The 18,086-nt window shown below is 42.5% G+C and overlaps 1 protein-coding gene across 2 annotated transcripts in view; it reads left to right on the top strand.

Annotated features, from left to right (window-relative positions):
* Positions 1-11,947: 11,947 nt before the first annotated feature.
* Positions 11,948-18,086, top strand: part of Map3k19 (mitogen-activated protein kinase kinase kinase 19) — a 43,237-nt gene continuing 37,098 nt past the window's right edge. The window contains exons 1-2 of one of the 2 annotated variants that reach the window (XR_015635094.1): positions 11,948-12,253; positions 15,882-16,077. Coding sequence is in view for 1 of the 2 variants with exons in the window: in NM_001447282.1 (NP_001434211.1) it covers positions 15,904-16,077 (174 nt within the window). In the remaining variant the exon portion in view is untranslated. 2 annotated transcript variants of the gene reach the window in all.

The following is an 18,086-nucleotide window of genomic DNA, read 5'->3' as shown; positions in this document are numbered from 1 at the left end:
ATAAAGGAGCACAGAAAACACTGTCCAGGCAGGACTGGCAAGCCATAAAGAAAAGGAATGCAGGAACCAGCCTGAGTTAATGGGACTGATTCATGGGACGTCTGGCAAGAAGACATCTCCCCCCAGCTCACTCAGGGCCATCCTCCGGACCCTGATAAGCCCCTGACTTCTAACACGTACTCTTTCTGCTTTGTTCTCACTGCTATGTTTGAATGAGCCAATTGTATGTAACCACGCCAAAACCCCCTAGCCTTCTCTATATAACCCTCAGACTTTTGAGTTTCGGGGCCGACACCTCTGTCTCCTGCGCGGGATACGTGTCGGCCCGGAGATCTCTGTAATAGGTCTCCTCGCCTTTGCTTATTACATCCAAAATGGTCTCTCTGTGTCTGGGGTCTGCGATTTCCCAAGACTTGAGTAAGGGTCTCTCTGCGTGGGATTTTTCAATCGATACCTTGGGACATATGTAATCCTATATGGCAGAGACCCTAGACATGCATGGTCAAAATTGTATTTAAAAATCTAAAGCTCTTTTGAGTTTTCATTCAAATGTTTTTGGTTTTGGGTTTGAGATAGGGTTCATAAACCAGCCTCAAACTCATTGTGATGAGAAGAATGAACTGGAATTTCTGGTCCTCTTGCCTACTTCTTCTGAATATCCTGATTGCAAGCATGTGGTGCCAGGCTTGGAGTGTGTGGTGGTGAAGATGTGGTGTGGCAGTGAAGACAGAAGCTAGGACTGTGCATGCTAGGCAAATGCTCTACCAAATGCTCTACCAACTGAATTGCATCCTCAGCTCTTTACGAACTCGTAGACATTGACCAAGGTCCTTAAATTCATTGTCTCCTTTCCTAACCCCAGGTAAAGAAAAGCTTTACAATTAAACTTATTTAAAAAAAAAAGCAGCCAGGGGTGGAAATGCATGACTTTAATTCCAGTATTCAAGAGACAGAAGCAGGCAGATATAGTCTGATAAGAACATGCAACTTGATGAATGCTTCACTTTTTAAACCACTGAAGGACAGGAGCGCTAACCATCGGTTAGAATTCTGTTGGCGACTGCAGAAATGGCTCAACAGTTAAAAGGACTGACTTCTCTTGCAACATCCACTTCGCTGCATACAACCCTTCATACTTCTAGTTCTAGGGGAGCCGGCACCCTCTCCTGGCTTCTGGAATAAACAAAAAATGCACACAGTGCGGATATACACATACAGACAAAATAATCATATACATAAAAATTAAAATTAAATAATTTTTTGAGATAGGCTCTCTTTATTATGTAGCTCTGGCTGTCCTGGAACTCACTGTGTAGACCAGGCTGGTCTCAAACTCACAGAAACCCACCTGCCTCTGCCTCTGCCTCCTCTGGAGTGGTGAGATTAAAGGCATGTGCCACTATGTCTAACCTTTAAGTAATAATTTTTTAAATTTATTTATTTTATTTATGTAAGTACACTGTTGCTTTCTTCAGACACACCAGAAGAGGGCATCGGATCCCATTACAGATGTTTGTGAGCCATCAGACCTCTGGAAGAGCAGTCAGTGCTCTTAACCACTGAGTCATCTCTCCAGCCCCCAATAATAAATCTTAAAAAGAAAAAAAAAGCAATTATTTCTCAGGCCAGAGAGATAATAGCAAGTAATGGCACTTGGTGCCAAGCCTGAAAACCCAAATTCTGTCTCAGACACCAACATGGGGGAAGGAAAGTACCAACTCCTGCAAATTTGCCCTCCACCGTTCTGCCAACCCTCCCCAACTAAATAAATAAATGGAGTTTTTAAAATATTACCTCCACATATGTGATAGGCAGTGCATTTGAACACACACACACACACACACACACACACACGCGCGCGCGCGCGCGTCCCAGTCAATAAGAAAGTAGGAAGGATTCTGTCGTGAAAAACGAAATATTGTATGTGAGCCTGTTTTATGTGTCCCTATAGATCAAGCCCAGCCTCATTCCTGCTTGACAAACACTGTGCTAACTGGGCTGCATCCTCAATTCCTCAAGTTCACTTTACTTTGGGAAAGTAGCCAACATTCTCTTTGACTGTTTATCAAAGAAAAGAGAAAGACCAAGATCGTCAATTTTGATAGCAGAAACAAAATAACAATACACTGTCATAGTTAAGAAAAGGGATAAAGGGATGTAGCTAGATGCTTTCCCAGCATGCATGGAGGCCTGGGCCAATCCATAACCTCACTAGATGTGGGAGTGCATGCCTGTAATTCTAGCACTTTCTGGCCAGCCAGTCCAGGCAAATCAATGAGTTGCACAAAATAATAGAAAGAAGAGGGGGAATGATGGCTGGAGACGTAGGGAAATTTGTACCCAGGAAAGAATTGCTTCTCTTCTCACTTAGTCTTTGCCTGCACCACATGTATGCCGTGACCGTAGAGCCCAGAAGCCAGAAGACAAGTCTTCCAGGCTGTGAGCTGCCAGGAATGAACCTGGGTCCTCTGTAGAAGCAGTTGGTACTCTTAGCCACGGAGCCATTTCTTCTACCCCCAAAAGAATCTCTTTCTTTCACATTTTAAGATCCTTAAAGTGAAGTAAGTGTGTGGGTCTTAAGATCAGACAGACCTGATTTTAGCCATTTACAAACTAGATGACTTTGTGCAAATCCCTTAGCTTCCTTAAGACTGTTTGATTACTAAAAATGGACTTGTAATTACCATGTAGGGTTGTATTAAAGATTGAGTTCATATAAAAACAACGCAATGTCCAGCCAGAGATGGGTAACCAATTACAGTAGTAGTCTTTATTGAGGAATGTTCCAGAAAACTAAGAAATGCTACTTACACACCAGGCATTACTCTTTTCTCTCCTTAACGAGGATTAAAGATGGTTCAGTAACTAAGATCAGACACTAAAGCAATCTCAAAGACTTTGTTCCCTGAAATTAAATTTTAGACAATATATGGGGCTGTCGAATGGGTTGCTAAGGTAAGATTTCTTCCGAGATATTTTTGGCTTCTTGTCATCTCCCCAGGGAAATTTTTAAAATAAGTTATTTGTTACAGCCCAAGTGTGGAGCCAGGATGCTAATGATGCAGAAGCCCATGGGAGACACACTTTTATTAGATCCCCACTCCCCACTGGCTCAAAAAGTAGAAAAGATCCTGTTTCTGCAGGATGAAGCGCTGTTTCAGTCAACATCCCGAGGCGACAGCTTTTCCTTACAACCTGGTTTCCTCACTTAGTATAATTCAGTTATTTCAAGGTGTTACCAATAATGGCCATGGGGAGCTATTTTGACGCACAGGCAATTTAAGAGATTAGGAGCTTCGGAAAAATCACCCTCAGCTGGGACCTCAGGGGACTGTGGGGGCATAACAGTTTAATTAGGTCATAAAGAAAAAGAAAACATCGTTTGTGTGGGGCTCCTCTACTCTCATCCATCTGTCATGATGGTGCTGGGCAGGACAAAATAGGAATTCTCCATGATGCTGTCCCAGAGCCTAGAATAGATGCTACAACTGGAAGAGGAAGATACTCTCAGAACAAGAATCTTCGAAGGGGGATTCTCTAAAAACTTAAAACTGCTGGGGGAGTGTTTGCTTTCTCATCCGTTCAAGCATCTACCTATATCAGGACAGTATAGTTGATCCTGTGGAGGGTTTCAGCCATGAGTAATCCCCTCCCACTGTGTCCTCAGTCTGAGGACAGAGAGAAGAGACAAGTAATGGTGGTATGGTTTAGAAAGGACTGTGGTGGTGTTTGTTCAGTTTCTTAAAGCTCTTTTTTTAAAATCGGTGCTAGAAAGATATTCGAGTGATTTTCAGAACACACACAAAGTATCTTACATTCTAAAAATGAAGCCCACTTTTTTGTTGTTTGTTTCGTGAATATGTGCTCAAGGGTGTGTGTTGGGGGGAAGGGTGTGTGGGTGTGTAATTCATAGGACAACCTCAATGTTAGGGGTCCAGGAGTTGCCCAGCAAACCACACAAACACCAATCTCCATTAAACAGGGATGATTTCTTGAATACACCACCCAAGACTGATCGACCACAGCAACAGCTCAAAGCTGTGCACAGGACGTTTCTCAGAGCCAGCTTATAAAGCTAAAACCACGAAACACACAATAACCTCATACACAGGTGCTGGAAGTGCTGCCCAGTGGTCAGCCCTGACTCAAGCCATTTTAGACATAACGGTTCATACTGAGCTGTAATTTTATGGTCCTACATGAAGCTTACAGTTGTGGGATTTCTTAAGATTAACAAACCTCTTAACACACAGAACGTAACAGGGTATGTGATCAACGTGACCTTGCTCTGAGTAGGTTCCTTTTCTGCATCGATGACTGGCAGGCATATTACAGCAACAATACGAAATAGCTGGCAGGCATGCAACAAAATGGGGACGGCTATGCTGGAGGTGGGGGTGGGGCTCCAACACTCAGGTGTTACTCCTCAGAAATGATGTACCCTTGTTTCATGAGACAAGGTCTCTCTCTCTCATTGATTGGCTGGGAGCTAACCAATTAGCTTAGATTGGCCTGGGTGGATGACATTTCCACCAGATGCGAGTTAATAAATTAAAATCTCGGTGCCAAGCATAGAGTAGTTCCCTACGAGTTATTGGTCAGAGAGGCCTCGGACTCCCCACAAAACAACACAAGCTATTACAATTGCTCTTTGGGACCAATCACAGCCAGCTCGTAAGACACTACCACAGCGAAGCGTGTTGCCAAAGACGCAACCCTTGGGTTGCAGGACATAGAGAAATTGAGTTGGAGCTGAGGTGAAAACTTCCTCCTGGATGGCTGGTTCTCATAGTGCCAGAAGGGGTTTGCCCAGCACTAGATCTTGCATGCTGTAGCCCCGACATGCTGGTAGGATGTGCCCATGGATTAAATAGTGGCATGAAGGTTTTGGGGGATAATCTACTGCTTTTTGATTGGACCAAAACCTGCTTCAAAAGAGGGAACTCATACCTGGTACTGTAAATCTAGATGAGACTGGCTGAGCAGATAGGACAGGATCCTCCTAGCCCTCCCTCTCCCGCAGTGGGATTTCAAGTGTGCTATGCCATGCCCAACTTTTTATATCGCTTCTGAACTCAAGTCTTACTTTTTTTTTTTTTTTTTTTTTGGTTCTTTTTTTCCGGAGCTGGGGACCGAACCCAGGGCCTTGCGCTTTCTAGGTAAGCGCTCTACCACTGAGCTAAATCCCCAGCCCCCAAGTCTTACTTCTTATAAGGCAAGCATTATACTGACTGATTGGTGCCCCCAGCCCTACTACTGGGTTTTGTTTTGTTTTTATTTTTGTTTTTGTTTTCAGACAGGGTCTTATTCTCTAGCACAGGTTGGCTTGGAACTCACAATGTAGCCCAGGATAGCTTCATAATCATGAATTGGACTACAGATATGACGCATCACACCCAGCTTAAATCCATGGTTTATTGAACCAAAACCAAGATTCCCTAGAAAGGAACCTCCAGAGAATGTGAGACAAGATAATTCTGCATTTGGCCATTCACCAGTCATTCAGCTATCTCTTCATTCAATAAACATTTGTTTAAAAAAAAAAACAGTTGCTCCTGGGGATATAGCCACTTGTGGAGTGCTTGCCTTCCATGTACACCACCCTGGGTCCCATCTCCAGTACTGCACAGACTGGCCATTGAGGTGCACACCTGTAATGGCAACATTGGAACAGGAAAGCAGGAGGACCAGAAGTTTTAAAGTCATCCTTCACTAGATGAGTTTTAGGCCAACCTCGGTTACATAGGATCCTGTTTCAAATCAAATCACAGCTTTAAAAAAAAAAAAGAAACCCAAAATTTAAAGGTGCATGTCTTTTAAAAATATTTTAGTTTTATTTTTTGTACACATTGTGGGATTTGTATGTACATGTGTGTGTTTATGTGCACACACCTTCAGAGGCCAGAAGAGGACGGCAGATCCCTGGAAGTGGAATACAGGAAGCTGTGAATTATCAGACATGGATGCTCGGAACTAAACTCTGGTCCTTTGCAAGAGTAGCAAGTGCTCTTAACCTCTGAGCCATCCCTAACCCAACGTGCACATCTTCAGGACATTTAAATATAAATTTGCTAAGTTCTTTAGGGTAATCGTAGGACAGAAACAGCTTACTATAGCCCTTAAGTTTAAAATTTGTCCAGTAGGTTCAGATAGCATAGCACTTACTGGAGGGTAAACTTATCTGCCCAAGTTTATGGATTTCCTTTTAAAATATTTTCATGAATCTGGGTGTGGTATTGTACACCTTTAAAGCCAGCACTGGGGAAGCAGAGACAGGTGGATCTCTGTGAGTTCAAGACTGGTCAAGTACACTGAGTTTCAGGCCAGCCAGGGCTATACAGTGAGACTCAGTCTTAAAAACAAAATTATTTTTAGTTGTTTTGGTGTATGTGTGTGTGTGTGTGAGCATACACATGTACGTGTGTGTGTGTGTGTGTGTGTGTGTGTGTGTGTGTGTGTGTATTTGTGCTTCTGTGGAGGTCAAAGGACATTTTGTGAGGTTAGTTCTCCCCTTTCTCCTTTATGTGGGTTCTGGGGATTGAACTCCAGACTTGTATGCCAAGTGCCTTTACACCCTGGGCCATCCTGCTGGGCCCATTTTCAAAGATCTTAAGCGCAGAGTGTGGGAAACAAGATAATAAACTGAGAAAAGGTCATGGCCACAAAGTACAGACCTGAAGCCGAGTGCTCTGTTCAACACCAGTGTGTGTATATATAGTTACAACTACTCTATCTTACATGTTAATTCTGTTCGTTTTTTGTACCTTTTGTTTGTTTTGTTTATTTGAGAAACAGTTTCTCTGTATATCAGTCTTAACTGCCCTGGAACTCTGTAGATCAGGCTGGCCTCGAACTTACAGACATCTGTCTGCCTCTGCCTCTGAGTGCTGGAATTAAAGGCCTGTGCCACGAAGCCTGGTTATTTCTTTGTACTTTTTGGGATAGAATCTCATGCAACCCAGGCTGGCCTTGAGCTCCCTATATAGCCAGGAATGACTTTAAACTCCTGATCCTCCTACCTCCACTTCCCCAAATGCTAGATTACAGGCACGTGCTACCACACAGAGTTGATTCGCCACTGCTAGAGAAAGAATGTCAGATTCTGCACATAACTGGGAATTCTTCTACCAACTGAGACATTCCAATACTTTAAAAAAATTTTTTCACCTGCCTGTTTATCTTGTTCTCTTCCTTACATCTTCTTTCCAAATAGAAAAGAAGAGGATTTGGACAAAGTTTCAGGGAACTTCATGCTCCTAGAAGAAACAGATGGGCAGGAGAGATGGCTCAGCTATTACTAGCACTTGATTGCTCTTCTAGAGGTTATGAGTTCAATTCCTAGCAACCATCTGTAATGGATCTGATTCTCGTCTTGTGTTCATAAAGACAGAGGTCTCATATATATAAACACACACACACACATATATATACATATACACATACATGCATATACATACATATATTATGTGTGTGGTGTATATGTATATATAATGTGTATGTATGTATGTATGTATGTATGTATGTATGTATGTATATTTAGGCTGTAGACATGGCTCAGTTGGTAAAGGGCTTACCATGCAAATGTGAGGCCTGGAGTTCAATCCCCAGAACCTATGTAAAGAAGACAAACATGAAGGCATGCACTTATAATCCCAGGGCATGGGAGGCTGAGACAGGTGACTGGCTACCTGCGGCTTGCTGACCAGCCAGTCTATCATATTTAGGAAGTTCTAGGCTGGTGAGAGATTCCATCTCCAAAAAACAAGCTGGGTAGCATCTGAGGCTGCCCTCTGGCCTGCACATGTACATGCACACACATGTTCACACATTTATATAATTAAAACATGCATGCACACCCACATATATACATTCACATGCACAGTTGCACGTATACACACACACACACACACACACACACACACACACTTGCAAGCATACACACAAAAAGCAACAGGCTCCTTCATGGTCTTTCTGTTCAAAATAAACTCATAAATAAACAAATGAATCTACATTTCCTCACAACTCTGCTACAAGAGCAAAGAGGTCATGCTTAACACGCCAGTAATGCAGCTCATGCTGACAGTACAGCTGCCTCAGCAGAAAAGCTTCTTAAAATGGAAAAACCCATTGGTCCTTTTTCTGCCAAATAGATTGGGGTTGCCCAAGCATTCCAAAGCTATTCACTTATAATCAAAATCGTAAATGTCCTTCTTTCAAACCCGTCCTTACAGCATCTCCTTAGGTATTCCTTTTTTTCTGTAATGATTTCCCCTCTTTCCATAGCCAAAATGTAACAAAAACACAGCTTCAGCTAAGAACCTAGATTCTCCTTCAGAGAGACAAGTGCTAGTGCGTGAAATTTCACCACTTCAAAGTTCTTGGGCGTACAATCGGTTCTAGAAACACCCACCAAAAAAATTCTCTATGTAAAACACAATAGAAGAAATAAAAGTAATTAAAGCACCTCCCTTGTCCTCCAGAAAGTAATATGACGACTAACATATAAGGTCTCACTATGGCTCTGTGGTAGAACGCTCACCCAGCATTTACAGATACTGGGTTTGATCATCCATACAGAACTAGAAAGGAAGACGTGAAGAAGGATGGAGGAGGGAAAAGAAGGGGGAAAGAAAAAGGGACGGAGGGAAGGAAGGAATGAAAGGAACAAAGAAGGAAGGAGGGAGGGAAGAGAAGGGAAGGGAGGGGAAAGGAAGGGGAAGGGAGAAGAACTCTAAAGATGGCTATATTATCGTAACAGAAATACAAAATGACAAAAAGAATAGAGTGTACTAGAGGAATATGTTGGGGAAGTTCTATTACTGTGATAAAACACCATGACCAAGAGCTACTTAAGAAAGAATTTATTTCATCTTACAATTAGCAGGTCCCACACTCCATCACTGAGGGAAGTCAGGGCAGGAATCAAGACAGGAGTCCAGAGGCAAGAGCTGATCCAGAGGCCATGGAAAACTGCTGTTTATTGGTTTGCCCGTCAAGGCTAGCTCAGTCTGCTTTCTTACATACTTAGCCTGTGGAAAGCGTCATTCTCTCACTCAACTATCGGGCCAACCTGGGAGGGGCATTTTCTCAGTTGAGGTTCTCTCTTCCAATATGACTCTGTCAAGTTTCATAAAAACTAGCCAGTGCAAGAGTCTAAGAAGGAACCTCAGTGAGGGCAAGCTTTCAAACATTTTGGCCACCAGAGGGAAGTCTTAACCACTCTCTGGTGTCTTGTTCCTCCCACCCACTCCCAACTCCAACCCCATATGTGAGTGTGTGTGGACAACAGATCATATTATCAAGTCACAATCAGATCTTACCAAGTTTCAAGTTATACTAGTCAGACCAGTGAGAAGATTTAGCAGTTAAAATATGTGCACCAGGGGTTGGGGATTTAGCTCAGTGGTAGAGTGCTTGCCTAGGAAGCGCAAGGCCTTGGGTTCAGTCCCCAGCTCCGAAAAAAAGAACCAAAAAAAAAAAAAAAAATACGTGCACCAAAGCTAACAATCCGGGCCCTTCTCAAGACCCCCAGAACAAACAACCTTCATGGTAGAAGATAACTAACATCTGCAAGTTGTTCTCTTACCTACACACACACACAAACACACACACACACACACACACACACTCAGTTACTGAGTGAATGATGGGAACCCTGCTTCCCTTCAGGGACATATCAAGTTTGAGACTTACCTGAACTACATTAGAATGTCTCCAGGGTGTGGTGGAGGACGGAGGACTGATCTCACACTCTCTTCAGGTACACTTTTGGTTATTCTAGTTCTGCCACTTAGCAGAATCACATGCATATATATGCATATGTGTGTGTGTGTGTGTGTGTGTGTGTGTCTCAACTTTTTATCTCTCACCTAAATAGCACCCATTGTCCTCCAATTCACATTGATCCATCTGCCTCTGCCTCCCTAGTGCTGGGACTAGAGGTGTGTACCACCACCACCTGGCTTAAGGCAACATCTAAAATGTCACTTTAGATCTGATGCCATTGCCTGTCATGATGATGAATTTCTTGAGCATATTTTGTAGTACACATCTGTTGATGACCAGTCCTTGCTGGTTTTGTTTATCTAAAACTGCTTCCCAGGCTGGGGTCGAATACTTGCCTATTATGCATGAATCTTTGGGTGTAAGTCCAAGACCCCCATAATGGTTACTAACAAATGGCCCACAATTGTAATCAAAACACATGGAAGGTGAAGTCAGGAGGATTCAACGTTCAAGACCATCCTAGGCTATATAGCAAAATAGAGGCTAGCCAAGGCTGTGAGAGAGCCTGCCTTGTGTTTTCATTTGTAAAGTCTGGCAACCCATACTTGCTGACCTTCTGAATCCTCAGCTAAAGAGTCGGGGAAATGCTGTCTTTCTTGAATGGTTGTTTTGATAGAAGAGGATCAAAAAAAAAATCACACAACAAATACAATGAAAGCTATTGCAATTAATAAAAGTAGATTTTAGGACAGTCAATGGCACAGCAAGACTTGCTACCCCCCCCCCCAAAAAATAGCTGAAACTCTGTACAGCACAGAGCAAAACAAACCCTACATAATTTAGAAAGATTAGAATGAATGGGGGAGACAGAAACCCCACAACAGAAATAAAGGGTTTTTTTTTTTTTTTTTCGGGGCTGAGGACTGAACCCAGGGCCTTGTGCTTGGTAGACAAGCGCTCTACCACTGAGCTAAATCCCCAACCCCTAAAGTTTTTTTATAAATATGTATTTTTGTATATGCATGGGTGTACAGGTGCCTGCTGAAGCCAGAAGAAGGTGTCAGATCCACTTAAGTTGTGAGCCACCCACCCAGGGAGTTGGGAACTGAGCATGGGTCCTCTGACGCCTTTGTGTTAGAATACTACAAGCCTCTCTAGATATGGAACATAGCACCCAGGAGCAGAGGCAAGTAGATCTCTGTGAGTTCGAGGCCAGTCTGGTCCACAGAGTGAGTTCCAGGACAGCCAGAACTATAAAGTGAGGCCCTGACTCAAATAATGACAAAAAGAAGAGAAGGAAGAAGAAAGAGAAAGAGGAGGAGGAGGAGAAGGAGGAGGAGGAGGAGGAGAAGAAGAAGAGGAAGAGGAAGAGGAAGAGGAAGAGGAAGAGGAAGAAGAAGAAATGTGCTCCAATGAAAGGATTTCTCAATCATGGGTCAATGAATACCACTAGTCAGGGGCAATTTATTGGATTGGATTCTTATTACCAGTGTCATCCTGTCACCTAAGTCTTGGCAAACCCTAACAAGTCAGGCTGGACCACCTGTCTTCAATAGGTCATTTAAACAGACAAGAAACAGAAAAAGCAGAGAAAGGAGATTTATTCAATGTGCCATACTGGGAAGAATAACAGAGGTCTGATAATCCCCACCCAAATCCATCATTGAGATCCTGAGGTGAAGTTTAGCTTTTAATAAAAGGGCAAGAGGCTGGCCAAGATGTGAGCCAGCCCAGTACTGAGTCACCACTGTCTGGGCCCCAGTCTCTCCTGCAAAGTGGTCTGACAAATTGTGTGAAATCACTTCCTGGGAGACAAGTTCCTCCTCTGGCTGACCGTAGGCTCCAGACTTTCCCTTTCCCAGCATGGGACTTCCAGTTTCTGGTGATCTAGTGCTTCAGTAGTGTGAGAGTCAAAGGAAGGGGTACCAGTGTCTCCTTAGAATGTCTTCATTCATACCTGTACAGTTTATACTGTCCCTCTGGCCTAACTTGGATTTGAAAAGGGACTTTCAGCACCTAGCAGGGATTACAGAGGCATGGCTCCTCTGGAGAACATCTCATTAAGTAGAGTAGAAAAGGCAGTGGGTCATCCACGGATGTGCACAGGGGCTCAGCTTCTTTAACCACTCCAACAGCAGCTTACACGCATGCACAACACTTGTTTTCCTTCTTCCGTAAGACTGTCCTGCTCTTAATTCTCCAAGCTAAACACTCTGCGGCTGGTTGCCTGGGTGACAGCCTGTGTAAACTAAGCAAGTCTCCTTGCACTGAGCCAAAGGGTTTGTGCACCCAGAACCAGCTTTAAATACTTTAAAAAAGAAAAAATAAAGTGTTTGAACTTCACAACACTGGAACGGAACCAAACACGAGGTTCTGAATCTATGCTGCTTTTAAATGGAAACGTGGCTAAAGTGAGCGTTGATAGCTGGTTTGGAAATCAGAGCCATGAAGTAGGATGATTTAGGCTGTTACTCGGCTGGGTGCTCCTTCATCTGGGTCCCAACTCCCTCAGCAAAGCTGACTCTAGGTAAGCCGTTTTTACCCTGTTTTAGATAATACCATATGTTGCAACTTTTTGTTTTCCTCAGGAAAGAATGTCCCTGGGGAGGAAGGTGGGGGAAACTGATGGAAGAAACTGTGTCTTAAGCTTGAGTAATTGTATCCTTAGAGTTGCAATAAGCTAGTTTTGACTTTTCAAATAATCCCTTCCAAAACTTTATGGCAGTGCCTCCAGACCATAGGAAAACTAGAGATGACAAGAGAGGTATATTAATAAGAAATACTCTCTTCCACTGAGTTCTGTGTAGACATAATCTTGTGCTTTAATCACCTAAGTATTTGTAAATTCTGTGGGACTACTCAATATTGTATACTTGTATACCTATATTTTGGGATACATTTTATTAACGTACTATCAAGTTTGATTTGCTTGAAGCCTTTTCTATACAATATTCTAAACCAAACGTAGACTGTAACAAACAGTTTTATTGGTAAGGTGCCCAGGCTCTCATAAGCAAACTAACAGAAGTCACTGGGCCACAAAACAACAGCAACAGAAGTGTGAAATCAGATGGGGGACGGCAGGAAGCAGCTGGAAAGAGGAAGGGATCAGTGGTCACAAGAGGGTAATGGGCATGAGAATGATCAAAGGAAATGATATAACAATGACATCATGAAACCCTGGGTTGTGTCTGATTAGTAATAAAACTTTTGCCTTTACAAGTAGAGAATACAATTAAGAACAAAGATGACTGTTACCCAACAGAAGACAAACCTTCTGCTTTAACCATTTAGAACGAAACCCTATTGTTTAAAAATGATTGCTCAAAAAAAAAAATGCTTCTCAATGGGAAGTTGCGAAAAGTTTTCTCCATGCAACACTTAAAACTGAAGTGTTCAGACTGGAAGCCAGAGGAAGAAATGGTGCTTAGCTGTCAGAGGCAGTGCAAGTCAACCGTATTACTCGGGTGACTGATGTGTGAATCTTACAGGGTGGCCTTGATTCTCCATTGCCTTCCTCTAGGCATCCTTGAGTGTGACACAGGTCACTAAATAATGACCACACGCCGGTCTTCTGGTGTCTGGATAATTTTGAGATTGCAATTAAGCTATTATTGATTTTTTAAATTTATTTTTATATAGCAAATAGATACTACTTGTGAAATGCTCTCTTAAAAATTATACAAGAGCCAGGTGTGGTGGTACACATTGCCGAATCAGCACCCAAGAGTCTGAGGCAGGAGGATGGAGAGTTTGAAGCCAGCCTGGGACCTAGGCCAGTGTGAACTGCAAAGCTAAACTCTACCTGAGAAACAAACACACAGACAAGAAGGTTACATGAACAAGTTAAAGCACAGACTCTAAACACTCATTGCTAAGTAACAACCTTGGAGGGAAAAAAAATCATTGGATATTTTGAGGTTTTATTTCTCCTTTATAAATAATCTGACAATATAAATACATGGTACTTTTTGTCTGGTTGTTATTTGAATACATGGTATTTAGCTTTATTGAAGGACAAGCTGTTATTATCCTCTGTTGTTTATTAAAGCATCTCTTGGCCTTGAAGTGACATTGCATTTTGAGAAACAATGCATAAGAATAAATCTAAGCTGCTAAATGTTTTGCTAGGAAGCGCAGGTGTACTGGCTTGAAATGTTTTTGTGTCCCAGTATTGAACATACTGTCTGCTCTTGACGCCTCTAGTGACGTTCCAAGCATGATACTTATTAAACACTTATGATTAGTGTGAGCAAGGGACCGGGTCAACCAAATGCCTCCAAGAAAACATCCGGCACCGTTGGTGGAGTTGCTCGCTGAGGTCATTCTGGAGAATGTCTGGCACATTTTAATGGAACTGAATATCTCTGACACATTAGTGCAGGCAGACTTTTGGGAGATGCATAACAAGGCTCCAAGAGGGATATCATCACAGTCTTGTTTGCAGAGTGGAACGCTGGAGGCAACTTAGATCACTGAGAGAAGAAATAATGTAATACGATAGATGTGTAACAAGGAACTGGAGGTTACACATAAGTACATGGATGTGACCAAACGCAAAGCGCTAAAAGTAGATAGCAATTTATACATTACAGTATAATTTACGTAATTTACTTTTATTTCATTTTTTTGGTTTTTGTTTTTTTGAGTCAGGGTCTCTCTGTAGCCTTGGCTGTCCTGAAGCCTGTTCTGTAGACCAGGCTGTTCTCAAACTCAGAGATCCTCTTGCATCTGCCTACCAAGTGCTGGAATTAAAGACATATGCCTTTTATTTTTATTTTTTAAAGATTTATTTATGGGAGCAGGAGAGATAGGTCAGTGGTTAAGAGCACTGACTGCTCTTATAAAACACCAGGGTTCAATTTCCACCACATGACAGCTCATAACTATCTATAACTCTAGGTCCAGAGGATCTGACACCCTTTACACAGACAAAACACCAACATACATGAAGTAAAAATTTTAAAAGGTTTATTTATGTATTTTATGTATATATGTCTGCACTCCAGAAGAAGGCTTGGAACTACAATTATAAACAGTTGTGAGCCTCCATGTGGGTGCTGAATATTTAACTCAAGATCTCTGTTAGAATACCCAGTGTGTTTTAACCACTGAGCCATCTTTCTAGCTCATTTCCCAATGTTTTATTTTTTTTATTAGTGTGTGCATGTGTGAATGCATGTCTGGGTAAAAGTAACTTGTATTCGCCACATGTAATTGTTATCTAAGAGGCTTTACTTCTGAATTAACTCACCCTTTCTAGCTTTCTTGACTCTGGTCTGGCTGGTTCAACTCAGCTGTTCTGACTCAAACTTCTTTACAAGCTGACTGATTCAAACTGCCTTCTCTTGGCTTCTTACTAAATTGCTCTTCGTGGTCCTTAACTCTGGCTATCTATTCTCATCTTTTGGCTCCTTCTTAATCTTTGGATCATTCTGTCTTTACCTGCAACCTGTCTCTTCACTGCTCTCCTAAATTGCCTCTCTCTCTCCTGTGTTGTTCTTGTGTAAGTAGGGCGTATCCTCTCTCTGATTCATTCTGTCAGATCTTTCTCTGATTTGTCACTTCGTGTGCCTCTCAATTAGATGTCACCTTCAAACATGGCTGCTTCCTTCTACAAACTAAATTTACCTCCACTGTTAGGTATATACTAATGTATGTACTAGGGCGTGCCTATCTTACAATCCAGAGAGTGTCTGTATTCCAGCCAGATCACACAGGCCTGGAAGGTCTTCAGATGTGATTCCTTGCCAGAGCAGCCATCTTGCTGGATTAAAATTCCACTATAGTTTGCTGTGTATGTCTGTGTGTCTGTGTCTTTGTGTCTGTATGTAGATGTGTTCCACAGCACACATGTGGAAGTCAGAGGACAGCTTCTAGGAGTCAATTCTCTCTTTTTACCATCCAGGGGATCATCCACCAGCCTCCTGAGTGGGATTACAGGTGGCTGCCAACCTTACTTAGCTTTTCTGTGAGTTCTGAGGATTTGAACACACTGGGTGGCAGGTGCTTCGTCCACCAAGCCATCCCCTCACCCCCTCCTGCTTCCCGTATAAAAGAAGGAACCAACAAGCAATAAAGGCGGAACATTTACATTGGAACTACCCTCTGTGTTTGCTGACTTTTGTACCATTAAACTGTTTTCTCTCTTTAAGGAAATTATATGGAACCAGCAAGATGAACAAAAACAAACTGATTCATGATTTCCTTGAAGTGGTTTCAAGGGGTGATGTGGAATGCATTTGTAGCCATATTCCGGAAGTCCACTCAGTCCTTGGAAACCTTGACTTTCAGCACCCACAGACTGGAAACACGCCTCTCATTACAGCTGCGGAAGAAAATCTATCAGAGGTATAGTGGGTACCGTGGCAGGAAGCAAGGGAAGTTTGCCTTTGGTTTCCTGAAACCTGGGAACTTCCTGTTCCTCCACCAATCAACTCCTGATCCCAGTCCTTGCAAAGCCCCAGCTCAGGGGTCAGGGTCATTCTGACAACACAGTCTAGTTCAGCTTTACGCTGCTTTCTGATAGATCTGGGGGATTTGCAACCATTATTTTTTATTGTTATTGTTGTTGTCGTTGTTGTTATTATTGTTGCTGTTATTATAATAATAAACTTCCAGTAGCTTTTTAGAAAAGAGTGTAGACCAAACCAAAACATCCCACAAACAACTCTCACACAGACACCTCAAAGGCCATTAACAGGCTGGCCTTGAGCTGGGTGTATAGCCAAGGATGACCTTAACGGTCTCATCCTCCTTCCTCCACCTCCCCAGCACTGGGATTACAAGTGTTGGTCACCATGCCCAGCCAACACAGTACTAGGGACAAACTCTAGGGCATCGTGCATGCCAGGAGAGCACTTAACCTTCTGAGCTGCATCCTCAGTCCTTTAACAAATTGCCTTCTAAAGTCTTCAGAGACCTTCTTCATTACCATGCTCCACTCCGCCATTACATACACCACACAGTTTTTTTTCTCATCTCTCTCTGTTCCCACCAGACTAGAAGGAGTTTGAAGTCTGGGTAGTGACCTGGTTCCTTGTTTAGGACTTAGAGCAAAGATAAGTCATCACACACACACACACACACACACACACACACACACACACACCATACTTGTTGGAAAGAAAAACTACTTCAACATTTGAATGTAGCTTGTGTACCCTCCAGAACTACATAGAAGAAGTATCTGCAACTTCCAGGACTCCATAAGTCAGACCAGAACTGAGTAGATTTCCATTGCCTTGCAAGCACAAGACTCTGAGCCCGATACTTGCTGCTGTACAGACAGCTAACGAAAATGTAGATAAATGGAAAGTCATTGCAGGGGTGGGTTAGGGTAAGTAGGTAGATGATAGGTAGATGGACGGTAGATTGGCTGATAGAGATGTTTAGATGATAGGCAACCAGATAGGTAGACATAAAGAGATGACAGATATGTAGACAAAAATCGACCATTGATGATGGGTAGACAAATTATAAATAGAAAATGGATAATGAGTTCCATTTTCTAAATTGTAAACCACTGTAAGACTTCAGTGTCAGAATTTTGGGAGCTGTGGTTGTATCTCAACTGGTAGAGTGTTTGCTTAGCATGCATAAAGGCCCAGGTTTGAGTCTGTAAACCAGAAGTCATGGCCCAACCTTTAATTCCAGGACTTAGGAAACAGAGGCAGGAGAATCAGAAGTTCAGGGTCCTTAAGGACTACATAATATCCTGCTAGAAGAAGAAGAAGAAGAAGAAGAAGAAGAAGAAGAAGAAGAAGAAGAAGAAGAAGAAGAAGGAGGAGGAGGAGGAGGAGGAGGAGGAGGAGGAGGAGGAGGAGGAGGAGGAGGAGGAGGAGGAGGGGGGGGGGGGGAGGAGGAGGAGGGGGAGGGGAGGAGGGGGGGAGAAAGAGGAGAAGAAAGAGAAGAAGAAGAAGAACAAGGACAAGAAGAAGAACAAGAACAAGAAGAAGAACAAGAAGAGCAAGAAGAAGAACAAGAACAAGAAGAAGAACAAGAACAGAAGAACAAGAAGAAGAACAAGAACAAGAAGAACAAGAAGAACAAGAAGAACAAGAAGAAGAACAAGAAGAACAAGAACAAGAACAAGAAGAACAAGAAGAACAAGAACAAGAAGAACAAGAAGAACAAGAACAAGAAGAACAAGAACAAGAAGAAGAAGAAAGAGAAGAAGAAGAAGAAGAAGAAGAAGAAGAAGAAGAAGAAGAAGAAGAAGAAGAAGAAGAAGAAGAAGAAGAAGAAGAAGAACAAGAACAAGAACAAGAACAAGAAGAACAAGAAGAAGAAAAAGAAACTATTTATAGATCTCTAGTCTAATAATACAGTTCTCAGAAATCACCCATATCACAGAGTTG

The sequence above is a fragment of the Rattus norvegicus genome, chromosome 13, assembly GCF_021556685.1.
Source record: "Rattus norvegicus strain SHRSP/BbbUtx chromosome 13, alternate assembly SHRSP_T2T, whole genome shotgun sequence".
Taxonomy (NCBI): domain Eukaryota; kingdom Metazoa; phylum Chordata; class Mammalia; order Rodentia; family Muridae; genus Rattus; species Rattus norvegicus.
The sequence above is the reverse complement of the archived record's forward strand: the minus strand, read 5'-3'. Positions and strand labels throughout refer to the sequence as shown.